We start from the raw sequence: 14,143 nt of genomic DNA, 5'->3' as shown, positions 1-14,143 counted from the left end.
AGGACTCCACTCCTGCTTGGCGAGGGGCTTGTGCTGCTAATTTGAAGGGGTGTCCACATACTTTTGTATATATAGTGTAATTCTCTCAGACTAGGTGAGTTTTATCAATATATTAGCCTCAATTTACTTTAAAAAAAATGTAAATGCTAATTAGCAACAGAGAAGACCTTAGCAATTCCAACAGGAAGCTCCTGCACGTCATCTCTAGCCAACACTGTCAGCTACCGTTCACCAGCGCGATCAGAGACCTTCTGTGCCCAATCCATGATGAATCCATGTGCTTTATTGAAATGAACAAAGTGTTGAACTTCTTACGTCCCCTTTCTCTGTCTTATCTAGCCACTGGCTACACTTTATCTAGCTAGTTAGCAGAGCAGTAGATTAAAAAAAGATTTTTGTTTTACTTTTGAGCATCTTAGCAATACAATGCCTTCTATACAGCTGTCAAGAGTCACTTAATCAATTATGTAATCATTAACCAGACTACCCCGGATACCAGACTTAGATGTGGTATAACTTAGTGCTAAAATCAAAAAATCTATTGACATTCAGAATTGACTGAGACATCCATCCTGTATCGTAGTTTCATGACCAGAGACAAATCTTCAAAAGGCACAGTATTTATTTATTCTGAGTGGTTCACATTCTTGATTTGTAGGATCCTTCCCACTATATGATCGATATGTGAAGTGATAAAATCCCAAGTTATCAATTAATAGTTTATGTAAAAAAGTGCACTTCTCCTCGTGAAAATGACAGTTTATTATACATTCTACAGCTGTAATGTCATCAATCAAATCAATCTTTATTTATATAGCACATTTCAGGAAGTTATATGGCAGGCAACAGTTGGACAGCACACCAACCCCAACAGGCACACCATGAGGAGAGGGAGGTTGACGGCCAGCAAAGTGGTTAGGGCCAATCGCGTTACTCCATCGCTGCTAGAAAGGGTCTTCAGATCAGTCGTTGGATGGGGTGTTGTCTGTAAAGTGGGACACATAATGAAGAGGAGGGCACCAAGGCATTCAAAATGGCTACAATGATGGATGTGCAGGAGTAAGGGCTTTGGGTCACGGGGTCTGGGTACATTCAGGGCACAACACATCAGCTGTCTGTGACCAGGAGATTAAAAAAAAACTTCCAAGCCAAACCATTTCATAACCACTACACACAGCCAACATCGTCGTCACCATATTAGCTAACGTCAAGACAACATAGCTGTTAGAACTAACGCTTTAGTAAACGCACTACAATCATACAGTTAGAAAGCAGTTTAGCAGTTACACCGGGGAGTCCAGGTGGCAATATATTAATAAAACTAAAAGCTTATATTGACTTAGAAGAGTTCCAGTTTGGAAAAACATAGCCAGCTAGGTAACATAGCATCCATCTCCAATTGAGCCGGTTGTTTGAGTAGGCTAGCTAGCTGCATTGGCTAGCTATGTAAGTGAAAGAAAAAAATGAAATATAGCTAGCTAGCTCTCTTTTGCTTCTCCTTAATTTTTGAAGAAATGTATTTGTTCAAAACTGTTCAACTATTGTCTTTCTCCCTCTTTGAGTCAACTACTCACCATGTTATGTACTGCTGTACTAATTAGCTGTAGCTTATGCTTTCAATACTAGATTCATTCTCTGATCCTTTGATTGGGTGGACAACATGTCAGTTCATTCTGCAAGAGCTCTGATAGGTGTGAGGATGTCCTGCGGAAGTTGTCATAATTACTGTGTAAGTCTATGGAAGGGGGTGAAAACCACAAGATTCCTACGTTTTGGATTGAAGTCAATGTACCCAGAGGAGGACGGAAACTAGCTGTCCTCCGGCTACGCCCTGGTTCTAACCTACAGCGTGCTGTTGAGGCAACCGTAGACCTTCATTGCAAAACTGTCTGTTTTCGTCAAGTATTTGGTGACGTGAATATATTTAGCATAGTTGATCTAAAAAGGACAACTTTTTAATGTTTCACTATTTTTATTTTTATGAAATTCAGTGAGGATGGTCCTCCCCTTCCTCTTCTGAGGAGCCTCCACTGACTCAAGTTTTGCTCAATGCAGCCAACTAAAGTAATGCCGTTAATGTAAGTTCAATCACAAAGGCTGGTCTGAGTGCATCTCTTCAGTTTCATTCAGTATCACAACACAATTCACATTGCATTTTATCATGGGCACAGTGGGAATTTATATATGTGATGTTTCAACTATGTCTTACCCCCAGAGTGAGAGATTAAGAGAGAGAGTACATAATTTCCAACAGATCTCCTTGCGGAGAGTGGCGTTGATCATGCACTGCTTCTCGTGGGGTGAGCCTGATGTTCAGCATGTCACGCCTCAGGTCTAAAACATGGGGGAAAGTGGACGTAGTCAATCAATAGTATCACCATCTTTATCTGGACAGAAAACGCATTGTTTATCATAACACAAACACACCTTGGACAATGTGACAAGTGGTCCCTCAACTCCCAACCTTAAGTCATGAGAACCATATGTAACAGGGTTGAATTAAACATCCTTAGTTGTATGAGTTTTGTCATAATTAAGCAGACACACTGTACATAACCTATGTGTGTGTGTAGTTGTGCAGCCACCTGCTGTATTATTTGTGTAACTGCATCTCTGTGCATATGTGCGCATGAACATGCAGGATCCAGGTAAAGAGCTGTTAAACTTTGATGGAGATGTCATGATGGATTTGAAGTTGCTCTGAAGTTTACACATTGTGTAGTGTGTATGTCTGCAGAATAAACTGTGAAAGAGAACAACACTGTGTCCTTTGTCGATGAGCCATGTGATAGCCGTTACACTGGTGCCATGACCCGTCGGATCCTCAAAATCAGCCTGAAGCAGATCACCAGGGAAAGTGAAGATCAAGTGTGCTCTTCTGGTCAGATGTTTGGTTTCATGGTCATAGGACTACTGTTATGTCATTTCAGTGTTGAGGGTTTTTCCTGTTTTTATTTTCTGTCGATCTTTCTTTACATTTTTATTCTACATTTAATTTGTTTAATCTAAAGGTGGTGTCATGGCTCACAAATGTACAACTGATAGTAAAATAGTTTACGATTATACTACTCCTATTGCAGCGGGGTGTTTGGTTTGGCGAGCGTACAGGTATCAATGTGATGTCCAGTGGGTTTCATGGTCGGGGAGTGTGGACATATCAGTCATTAGCTGATAGGAGCACGGGGCAAGGTCAGAGCCCAGGTTGTTCACCTATGGGTCCATTTTTGAGGGGAGGTCCACACACGTCCACACCCAGTAGCGATACAGATGCCATACCACACCGTACTGACATGGTGAGCCAGTTAGGTGACTCCAAAGTAGCCAGATTGATGTCAGCAGGAGCCATAGATACGAGTGGTGAGCTCCACAGTACACCAAAGAGAAACGTCAGCATCTGATTCAGTAAGACAGGAAGTTGCACATGTGACAGTCCATGTCAAACTGAGAAAGAACCCAGAGTGTTCAGGGGTGACAGCTCTGACAAGTACACAATTCAAGAGTGGGTTGATGTGACAACAGACTATTTGAAAAGGCAAAGATGTGAGGTGCCTGATCAAGTGGAAGAGATCATGAGCAGGTTGATGGGAAAAGCTAGGGATGCAGTGAAGATAGACTTGTGGGGTGAGGAGTCGTTGGATGTGAAACAGAACCCAGATCTAATCTATCATATCCTCCTGCAGTATTTTAGTGACGCGTCATCATGTCTCCCGCTTGAAGATTTCTACTCTACCAAGCCCAAACTGAGGGAGGACTCAGTAGACAACTGGACTAGGCTCAACAAAGTAGCAGATTTCGCTGACGAGGGTTTACGCAGATAGGGTGGGAGGATGGAAAACATAAGTCAACAAGTAGCCTGCATGTTTGTGAAACATTGCCCTGATCCTGAGCTCTCCTGCAGATTCAACTGCAAAGCACTTCCTGAGTAGAATTCCAGAGATGTTCAGGTGAGGATCGATGAGTACCAGAGGGAGCAGAGAGCCTTAATGAAACAAAGCAGTGTTACACAGCTGAAGAGTTATGCCACTGCTCTGCACGACAAGGTCCCAGTGTCACATAACCAAGCTAACGATGAAAAATGTCATGCCTCACACTCTTTTGCTCCTGTTCCGAGGGAGGCAGTACAGGTCAAGATGAAGATACTCCCAACGCTAAAGCTCTATAGATGGCAACCAAAGACTCTAGTGACATGACTGGAGATGTTGTGTACCAGAACACACATGTGATAGGAAGACACGACAGCCTCTTTTACACGCCTGTGATTGTTGGTAACAAAGTGACTCTAGGTGCTATGCTTGACAGTGGGTCAATGGTGTGCACAATGAGTGAGATGGCAGAGCTGAAGTTGATAGATGCTGGTGTAGTTGATGTGAAAAGCCAGTTTAACTCAGATGTTGTGCTTGTTGGCTGTGGAGGACGCCGTGTGAGGCCTAAGTCTACATTCAACATAAACATGGAAGTCTATTGTTCTAACCTTGGTAGTAGAAGGTCAACCTGATGAATTAATACTGGGAACCAACGCGATCAAGCACATCCTCGTGAATCAAAACAATGTGACTTGCAGCACTGATGACACAGAATCTGAGCAGTTTCTCGCCATGTTAGCTGGAATGAAACACTGGAGAGGCGACGACATCCCTGACAAGACAGGAACAGTGAGATGTAACGCAGCCATTTGCCTCGACCCTAGTCACGAGTATCTGGTTTGGGGTAAGCTACCAAAAACCACCGTTGTGTATCCTGGCAGTAGGGTGATGACAGAACCTGCTACATCTCGCTCAGCACCACGGGGGATCATGGTGGCAAGGATTGTTAAGCCTCTGTGGGGAGACAGATGGGTCCCACTGAAGCATGATCAACACGTCTGGCCGTCCTGTGTGGCGGCCAGACATACCAATGCATGAAGATGACAGGAAGTATTCCGCTTTCACAACACCTATTGGCTCTTTGAATACAACAGTCTACCTCAGGGTCTCTGTAACAGCCCTGAAAGCTTCATGCGCATGATGGCCAGTATCTTCGGAGATCAGAACTTCATGAGTTTGCTGTGTTACTTGGATGATCTGTTGGTCTTTGGCCTAGGCGAGAAGACAGCCTTGGAATGCTTGGAGATCGTAGTCAAAACATGAAGTTGGCCCCAAAGAAGAGCTTCTTCCTCAGGAAGTCTGTCAAGATCCTTGGTCACATAATTGATGGAAATGGTGTGTCTATAGACCCTAGTAAAGTCGACAGCATCTCTAACATGAGCAGTGCTGATCCGATGGAATTTGATGGTGTGACTCAGAAACAGATAAGGTCGTTCCTTGACATGGTAAACTACTACCAACACTTTGTGCCAGGTTTCTCCGCAATAGCCAGACTTCTTCTCATTGTTGACTGGATCAAAGAGAAAACCCAAGGGTCGTCAGAAAATAAAGCCCTCACTGCGTCGAAAATGTAACGTTGCTGACTGGACACCCGAACATGAGCAGGCCTTCGAAAAGTTGGAGATATCTCTAATAGACACGGTGGTGTTGGCACACCCTGATGTCTCCCGTGCCGGGTCCTCAGAATATGGTTGCTGATGTTCTGAGTCGAGTGCCCTTTGTCAAAGGTGTTGGCCACAGACTGCAACATGAGTCCAAGATGCCTTCAGGTGGTCCAGTGATCTCAAAGGCAGCCCCAACTGTGTAAGCTCACAGAGAACTTCCACACCTGTCAACATGTGTTCTCAGTCCTTGGCAGCGGATGAGGTGTCACATGACACACAGGAGCTAGAACACGTGCATAATTTACCTCAACTGATACCTCCTGGTCAAGACACCTTACCTGCCCACTCTGAGGAGCTTCGTGATGAGCAACTCAATGACAGGACCCTGTCTCGTGTGCTATTCTATGAGAGACAACGCAGGCCTTCTAGAAGAGAAAGAGCAAGAGAAACAGTTACAGTCATCAGACACTTGAAGAGTTGGGAGAAGCTTGTTGTCAGTAATGACATACTGTACAGAGTCTCACAAGATCTCAAAGATGAGCAGTTCCAGTACGTAGTTCCTGGGTCTCTCAAAGCAGAAGTCCTGAAGGGCGTTCATGATCACGCGGGTCATAAGGGTCAGTTCAGAAGCCTTAGATTAGCTAGACAGAGATTATTCTGGCTGCACCTTGACAGAGATGTTAGGGATTGTGTCCATGGTTGCCACCATTGCATCGTCAGCAAGACAGTTGAGCCTGGGTGCAGGGCTCCACTGGAAAGTATCACTTCGACTAGGCCACTACAACTGGTTTGTATCGATTTCTGGTCTGCTGAAGATTCAAGCAACAAGTCCATTGATGTACTAGTGATAACATATCACTTTACAAGAATGGCTCAAGTGTTTGCTTGCAGAAACCAATCAGCTAAGCAGGTGGCAAGAATCCTGTGGGACCGATACTTCTGTGTGTATTGATTTCCTGAGAGAATTGATAGTGACCAAGGGGAAAGTTTCGAGAGGCAGTTGATCAATGAGTTACTCAAAGTTCTGGTGTGAGAAAGTCGCACACGACACTATCACCCGATGGGGAATGGCAGTGTGTAACGTTTCAATCAGACACTTGGCAACATGATCAGAGCAGTAGCACCTAACACCAAGCAACACTGACCGAGACACGTGCAGACATTGACTTTCATGTACGATTGCACCACCGATGAGATGACAGAGTACGCCCCCTTCTACCTGATGTATGGAAGGATCCCTTGTCTGCCAGTAGATGGGATTTTCAGAAACACTCTGAACGTTCCAGCTGTTACGAGTTACGATATGTATGTGGTGTCGCTCTCTAATGATCTGAAGGATGCTATGGTGATAGCGCAGGAACATGCTGAAGAAGAACAGAACCGACAAACAAATTTATAACAGAAAGGTCAAGGGTCCCACCATAGAAGTCAACGATCAGGTACTGTAGGCAAACAAGAAAGACGAAGGCAAGAGGAAAGTGGCAGATCGATGGGAATCAACCATATTACTATGTAATATAGCCACTGGAATGGAAAAAGTAGTTAATCAGAACCTGACCATGTTGGTCAACTTCTTCCCAGTAGACGATGAAAGTGCAGTTTCTGGCGTCTCTTCATCCATGTCTGTTGGCCTGACTCCAAGTTCCGGTGCTCACAATGTGATGATGGATTCAATATCAAAAGTGAGACAAGGGAGTTCCTTTCCTGAAGAAGAGAGTCAAGATTCACTATCTAGAATGGAGTGTGACATGTCGGTAAAAGGTGTCACACAGGGAGAATCAGATCACGAAGAGGAAAGAGGAGCAGACCTATCTGCGGAAGAGAGAATGTATTCAATTTCTGAAAGAGAGAGCAAGAAATCTTTACCTGATGAGTAGCTTGTGGACTCTGAAGGAAGAACTCGAGATTGGATCACACAGTTACCAGGTAGTAGAGATCAGAATGAGGAATCTTCAGGTGTGACCTCAGAACCACTGGTATCTCAAGACGCCGATTTAGAAGAGTTCCAGTGAGCAGACACGCTCTTCTACCGGCATTGGACAGTCTGAACAGCCTAGTGACTCACAATTGACTGACACTCTCGTGACTTACACTCACAACGACAATCCTACCGCAGTTTGACAAATTAGGAACCGTGTTGGTCGAATCATCAAACCTGTCAACAGATTGATCTACACGATGTCTACACAAGATATTCTAAGTGAGACTAATCTTATTATTCAAGCAGTTTGCAAGTCAGTGATTCAAGCCTTCAGAGATTAAGCAAAACTAGAGTTATGATTCAGTGAAGTTTTATTTTTCATGAGCATTGTACTTTAGATAGGTAGTGTGGGGTGTAGAAAGGCATCCTACAGTCAGTAGTTGGTTTGAGAGTTTTGCCAACTCTCCTTCCACTTCATCTTTTTGGGATACTTCAAATGTTCTTGTAAATGGACCTTATATGTTGTGTAAGTTGATGTAGATGTGTGCTCAAGTTGTGGTTGCTGCTTACATTCTGCCTAAATTCAGTGGGGGTGGGTGTAACAGGGTTGAAATAGACATCCTTAGTTGTATGAGTTTTGTCATAATTAAGCTGCCAGGTTATGTATATGTATTGCTGTGGAGCAACCTCCTGTACTATTTGTGCAACTGCATCTCTGCGCATATACGTGCACATGATCACGCAGATCCAGGTAAAGAGTTGTTAAACTTTGGAGACGTCATGACGGATTTGCAGTTGCTCTGAAGTTTACACATTGTGTTGTGTGTATGTCTGCGGAATAAACCGTGAAAGAGAACAGCACAGTGTCCTTTGTCGATGAGCCATATGAAAGCCGTTACACATACACAAGAATGACAAACATACTGCGCAGATATAACTACAAATTCATTGTTGTATTACATCTGATGAGTTACTGACCTGTCCGTCAACAGGCTTGATATCCTGTAGTCTCTACAACTGCTTAATGTGACAAGTAGTTCCTCTACACCCAATCCTCATGCCTCATCTGAAAGACAACAAAAAAAAAGAAAATTTTACTAGCTAGCTAAGTTGATCACTAAAATGGTAACATCTATATTAAAATACCATAACCCACAGACATGACTATAGTAACAGTAAAATAGATTGGTCTTTGGTCTATCTGCACATCTAAAATCCTACTATGTGGATGGGATATTTCTGCTGGGATGGAGGAATTATCTGGAATGCTCAACTAGATGATCAGGACAGTCTAGGGTACTATTTGCCCAAAGAGGTGAAGTATTGAGGTTTGGTATTGCGGTGACCTATAGGACTGTACTAAATCTCAAGCGGAAAGTTAACACCATCAGCCGCGAGGTCACTGACGAGGACCAACAGTGATAGAGGGATCATCTGAAAGGGACTGGCATGCAGGGATGGAACATAATTATTTTGGGCACTGGTCACGAGACCCCGATATCTACTAGACCAGGTAACATTCAGGTCCTAAATCTGTGGCATCCAATGTTTTTAGCTAGCTAGTTATGGTAGTTCATCGTTTGTGTAGTCAGACTTTTCCCCAGACCCCACGGTTGGTGACACGCTAGCTAGTCCACCAGGGCAGGGATATTTAACATTAGCTAGTTGTTAGCGTTAACCACATTTGCTTACATGTCGGGAAAGTCTCACTACACCACGGTGAGATACGGTGCAACTTTAGCTAATGTAGCAAACTTCCCAACCAAAACGCCTAACTAGCGATATTTAGCTAGCTATATCCTTGCACTGGTGGGCTAACGTTAGCTAGCATGTCACCACGTGGAAAAGTATGACTACACAAACTGAGCTAACGTTAACTAGCTGGCTAGGTCACAAAGAACTTGTCAATATTAAGGTCATAAAAGTAGCCTAGCCTATGCTGATTTTCTTTTTACTTGTAAGGAAGGTAACGTGCGTTGTACACGTAACTACAGTCAGTGGTTAAATAGCTAATTTTCAAAAGGAGCTAACTAACCACAGATCTTTCACCTAATTAAAATAGCTTGTTAGCAGCTAGCAAACAGGGCTTACCTTATCACACAGCTCCAGCGATGCCTCTCACTTACAGAGGTCGGAAAATGATCAAATGCATGTGTGCTTATCGGAGTGGTGGTTACAATCCGGTAAATAACACAGAACCATCCCTGCTTCTGATCGACGGAGAGACCTAAGGTTAGCTACAAAGCCAGGGTAATTAAAAAAATTATAGTTATCAAAAAATGCTAAGGTAGCATTTTTTTGTGGGAAAAATTATCAACAAGAATACATACTAGAAATACACAATCTAAATCATTTACACAAGAAACTAAAAACGTTAAAATATCTACTTCCTAGGTGACTTGCTACTTGTCGATGTTAGTTTTTCCCACCCTGCGCCTTGAGTGATTACATCAAAGCTTGCGGCAGTTCTGTATGACAGCCAAATTAGTGTCTAATTAGTGTGTCATTTTTGGGGGGTAATTACAGGCGAATATATTGCTAAAAGTTACCTTGTCCGAGAGAGATATGTGTGATTATCATGCCAGGGTAAGCCTACACGAAACACAGACCTTATACGAAGTAGTTCTAAAATCCCCTACGGAAAAAAATTACTGGTGGAAAATGAACAATTTCTGGGTTTTACAGCTAGGTTTTATGGATATGACTCATACTGTGGTACTCAATTAAGCATCTCAATCACATCGCGGGAAGGGGTTCCCATAGGTTGTTGGCTGAACCATTACAAAAATGAAAGAGAACCAGCTAACCACAAACTAAGGTTTACCCTTTTGTCTGTGGTCTAGCTATTAGCTAATGTTAGCTAGCCAGCTTCACAAATTAGCATTTCAATAGCTAGTAGTTGAGCTGTTTTTATAAGAAAACATCTGAGAATACGCAAATACTGGAGCTAACTAGCAAGCCCTCCTCGGCGGCAATGTTAGCCAAGAAGCCTCAACCAATCACCCAACAGATACAGTGCCTTCAAAGTATTTACACCACTTGACTTTTTCCATATTTTGTTGTGTTACATCCTGAATTTTGAATGGATTAAATTGAGATTGTGTCACTAGCCTACACACAATAAGTGGAAGTCTCTGTACCCCGCACATACAATTATCTGTATGTCGAGCAGTGAACTTTGAACACAGACCAGGGAGGTTTTCCAATGCCTCGCAAAGAAGGGACAGAAGAGTAAAAAAAAAGCAGACATTGAATATCCCTTTGAGCATGGTGAAGTTATTAATTACACTTTGGATGGTGTATTAATACACTCAAAGATACAGGCTTCCTTCCCATCTCAGTTGCCAGAGAGGAAGGAAACCGCTCAGCGATTTCACCATGAGGCCAATGGTGACTTTAAAACAGTTAAGCTTTTAATGGCTGTGATAGGAGAAAACTGAGGATGGGATCATCAACAACATTGTAGTTAATCCACAATACTAACCTAATTGACAGTGAAAAGAAGGAAGCCTGTACATTACAAAAATGGAATACAAATATTCAAAAACATGCATCCTGTTTGCAACAAAAGTAATACCAAAGTAATACTGCAAAAAAATGTACTTTATGTCCTGAATACAAAGCATTATATTTGGGGCAAATCCAATACAACACATTACTGAGTGCCACTCTCCATATTTTCAAGAAAAGTGGTGGCAGCATCATGTTATGGGTATACTTGTAATCATTAAGGACTGGGGAGTTTTTACAAAATAAACTGAAAGGAGCTAAGCACATGCAAAATTCTAGAGGGAAACCTGGTTCAGTCTGCTTTCCACCAGACACTGGGAGATTAATTCACCGTTCAGCAGGATAATAACCTAAAACACAAGGCCAAATCTACACAAGTTGTTTACCAAGAAGACAGTGAATGTTCCTGAGTGGCCGAGTTACAGTTTTGACTTAAATTTCCTTGAAAATCTATGGCAAGACTTGAAAATGGTTGTCTAGCAATGATCCACAACCAATGTCGAACAAGCCCAGTAATACAACGCCATGCAGCAGAAAGCGGTCTGGGGCGAAGATTCAATAATCAACAATTCTAGAACGTTTGTCAAAAAAGGTCTATAGTCTATCACCCGTACTGTAGGTGCACCTCTAACGATTGTTTGCAGACAGCCATAATACCATAGAAGAAGAAAGTCTGGCGCTGGGCGATGAAGTGAAATGTTGGTTATTTTTTGTTTTTTAAACAACTAATTGGCTGACATTGGTTCAATTATTTGAATTCAATTTCATTCAGTTTTTTTTCCTGTGAGCTCCTTTGGCACATTGCAGTTTCTCTAGAGATAAATCAGATCCAGCCTGAACTATGTGATGTAGTAGGGAGTGGTAGTTTCCAACAGGTCAATATTCTTCTAGTTCAACACATAAAATGTGGTAATTAACTATAATGACCATAATCCATTGCGCATCTACTTTTCCAGTCTGTTTCTTTTATGCCTGCTATGGAAGAGAGAAAAATGCGTCAAGGTGAGGTGATATGGAGAGCAGCTGTTGCTTTGCAGGCTATCTGTGATTAGTTGTTAGTTGGTATTCAGCACTCATAAAAGTATGCTTTATTCACTTTGAAGAACAACAAAATAGTGATGTTGTTAGACAGCATTGGCAGCTGCTCTATAGAGATGAGATAATGACTTGGAATGTAATAAGTCATCAAATAAAACAAATGTAGTAGTTCATGTGAATAAATTAAAGTAGCATCCGGTGCCGACAGATGGCTGCAATATGTATGTCCAATATGAAAAAAAAAAAAAACTATTGGATTTAGGCTGACAGGCCACTCTTTAAGGGCAGCAGAATGAGTAGGGATGCTCCTCTTGATGTAAATTCTGTGGATTTGGAAACTAGAAGAGCTTCGGAATAGAATGGATACATCTTTAACTCCAACACAAAGTACAGAACATTGTGTATGGTGCAATAAATGGTAGGAGTACACACAAAAAACTATGTTGACCATTTAGGTTTGAAAAAATAAATGACATAATATCGCAAATAAATACTTAATTATTATTGTATGATAACAAGTGTAAAATGTATCGATGTGCACATTTCCATAATTTTCACCTTAATTTTTTATTTACAAAAGTATACAGGACGGGACTCTTATTCTAAATGAGTCCAAAAATCCGTGACTCGGAAGTACATATTTATTCTTGCCTGCTTGACAGCAGCTGGTAAAGCAACGTTTTATACTTCAGTGGAACTATCCCATCAGGCTCCAGTGCTAGCTACCTTGAGAAGTTCTCATTGTTGACGTTGACAAATATATTGATTACTTTCCCTTTCATCTATGATTTAATTTTAAGTAATGACAAGCAAAAGCAAGAGAGAGATAGTTTGTGCAGTAGGTGGCTGCAAGGCTGAAAATGTTTCTTTGCATGGTCTTCCATCAGAACAGACACTTCGTCTGATTTGGCTTAAATTTATTTGTAATAATCAAGTGCCAGAGAAGTTCAGTCCGTACCTGCGCATATGCACAGCACATTTCTCATCGGACTGCATTGCAAATCAGGATAGGTACACAAGTGGATTTGCTAAGAGCTTGATCCTCCAACAGGGTTCTGTCCCATCCATCTTGCACCCTGCAGCGGCAACCAACCAAGTAGTAAGTGTTTAGGTAGATAATGTAAAGGACATGCTATATCTTGTAATGCTGATGCACATCAACACAATCCATCATAATCAGTCTTTGCTAGCAGATATCGTCAAAGTCCTAAAACAATGTTGAAAGGGGGGTTAATGTTAGCTAACTAGCTACAGCGCTACAATATGTTGTAGACGTGGGGTAGGACATTGGATTATATGAAAACTCCAGTCCATGCGGTGGCGGTGGCGGTAGCACTGCGTAATCAGAATAGTGTATGTACTTTGTACACCCCCCCTTCCCCAACCTATCAGACTTGTATTCTGAAGAATGTAACAGTAACGTAAGCTAACAGTTAGCCACTCCACCATGTCGCACATATCGACGGTAACTACTTGCAGCTTTCTTGGTTGTTCCAAAGCCAGGACTGATACTTTACACAGTCTTCCTAAAGACCCTGAAACCAGAAGACAGTGGGTGCAGTTTCTTTTTACTTCGAATCCAGATGTGCATATCGGTACTACAACACGAATTTGCAGCGCGCATTTCAACAGGGACTCGTTTCTAAATTGGGGGCCGAAGTCAATGGGGTATGCCAAACTATTTGTTCTGAAACCGGACGCCATCCCAACTATTTTTCCGATCCATGAAGTATCGGTAAGTTTATCTGTCTCCCTAACGTTAGTTGATAATTAGCTAGCTGGGGAAAACAATGCGAAACGTCACCTCACTGGCTTCTACTCTTTTTTTTGTGCCGATGTATTCAAACATGTTTGGTTTTATCGGGACGTCGGTAACCCTCAGATAGAATCTCTGACCCGCTCACAATAAACGAGCCTCGGTGACGACCTCGGGGCCCGAGTAGGCAACGACCTAGGGATTTTGTCTCGGATCTCAAACTCGACTAGGACAGCTAAATCCGGGCAATATCCTGTAATGTACACCTGGATAAAGCGCATACAGGGGGCGTTCTCCGCTCACACGTCTCCGAAAAATTTGTTTTTTCATTCAACGTTGGAGGAAGTACGTTCCTAGTGTTTGAGGAATGTGTTTGCTGGCTTCATGAATTATACTTTATTTAGACATGTGTTTTGTTTGGCTAGAGTTATGCTAACCTGTTTGCTATCCC

The 14,143-nt window shown here is 42.3% G+C and overlaps 2 protein-coding genes across 6 annotated transcripts in view; one reads left to right on the top strand and one right to left on the bottom strand.

The window, feature by feature from the left end:
- Nucleotides 1-604: 604 nt before the first annotated feature.
- Nucleotides 605-14,143, bottom strand: part of LOC109869653 (uncharacterized) — a 53,109-nt gene continuing 39,570 nt past the window's right edge. Inside the window, exons 12-15 of the mRNA XM_031804333.1 lie at nucleotides 9,480-9,625; nucleotides 8,367-8,454; nucleotides 2,210-2,334; nucleotides 605-985 (exon numbers count right to left, since the gene is read on the bottom strand). Coding sequence (XP_031660193.1) covers nucleotides 9,622-9,625 — 4 coding nt within the window. The 3' untranslated portion in view covers nucleotides 605-985; nucleotides 2,210-2,334; nucleotides 8,367-8,454; nucleotides 9,480-9,621. The remainder of the gene's footprint in view (nucleotides 986-2,209; nucleotides 2,335-8,366; nucleotides 8,455-9,479; nucleotides 9,626-14,143) is intronic.
- The window catches only part of LOC109869121 (zinc finger protein 177), a 28,415-nt gene continuing 23,030 nt past the window's right edge, over nucleotides 8,759-14,143 (top strand). For 3 of the 5 annotated variants that reach the window (XM_020459001.2, XM_031803828.1, XM_031803829.1), the window contains exon 1: nucleotides 13,319-13,671. In XM_020459001.2, the coding sequence (XP_020314590.1) occupies nucleotides 13,384-13,671 (288 nt within the window). In that variant the 5' untranslated portion in view covers nucleotides 13,319-13,383. Of the gene's footprint in view, nucleotides 8,902-13,318; nucleotides 13,672-14,143 lie in introns of those variants that run through there. The other 2 variants (XM_020459004.2, XM_031803830.1) reach the window with 2 other exon arrangements.

The sequence above is a fragment of the Oncorhynchus kisutch genome, linkage group LG24 (genome assembly GCF_002021735.2).
Source record: "Oncorhynchus kisutch isolate 150728-3 linkage group LG24, Okis_V2, whole genome shotgun sequence".
NCBI lineage: Eukaryota > Metazoa > Chordata > Actinopteri > Salmoniformes > Salmonidae > Oncorhynchus > Oncorhynchus kisutch.
This window is presented reverse-complemented; position numbering and strand designations above follow the sequence as displayed.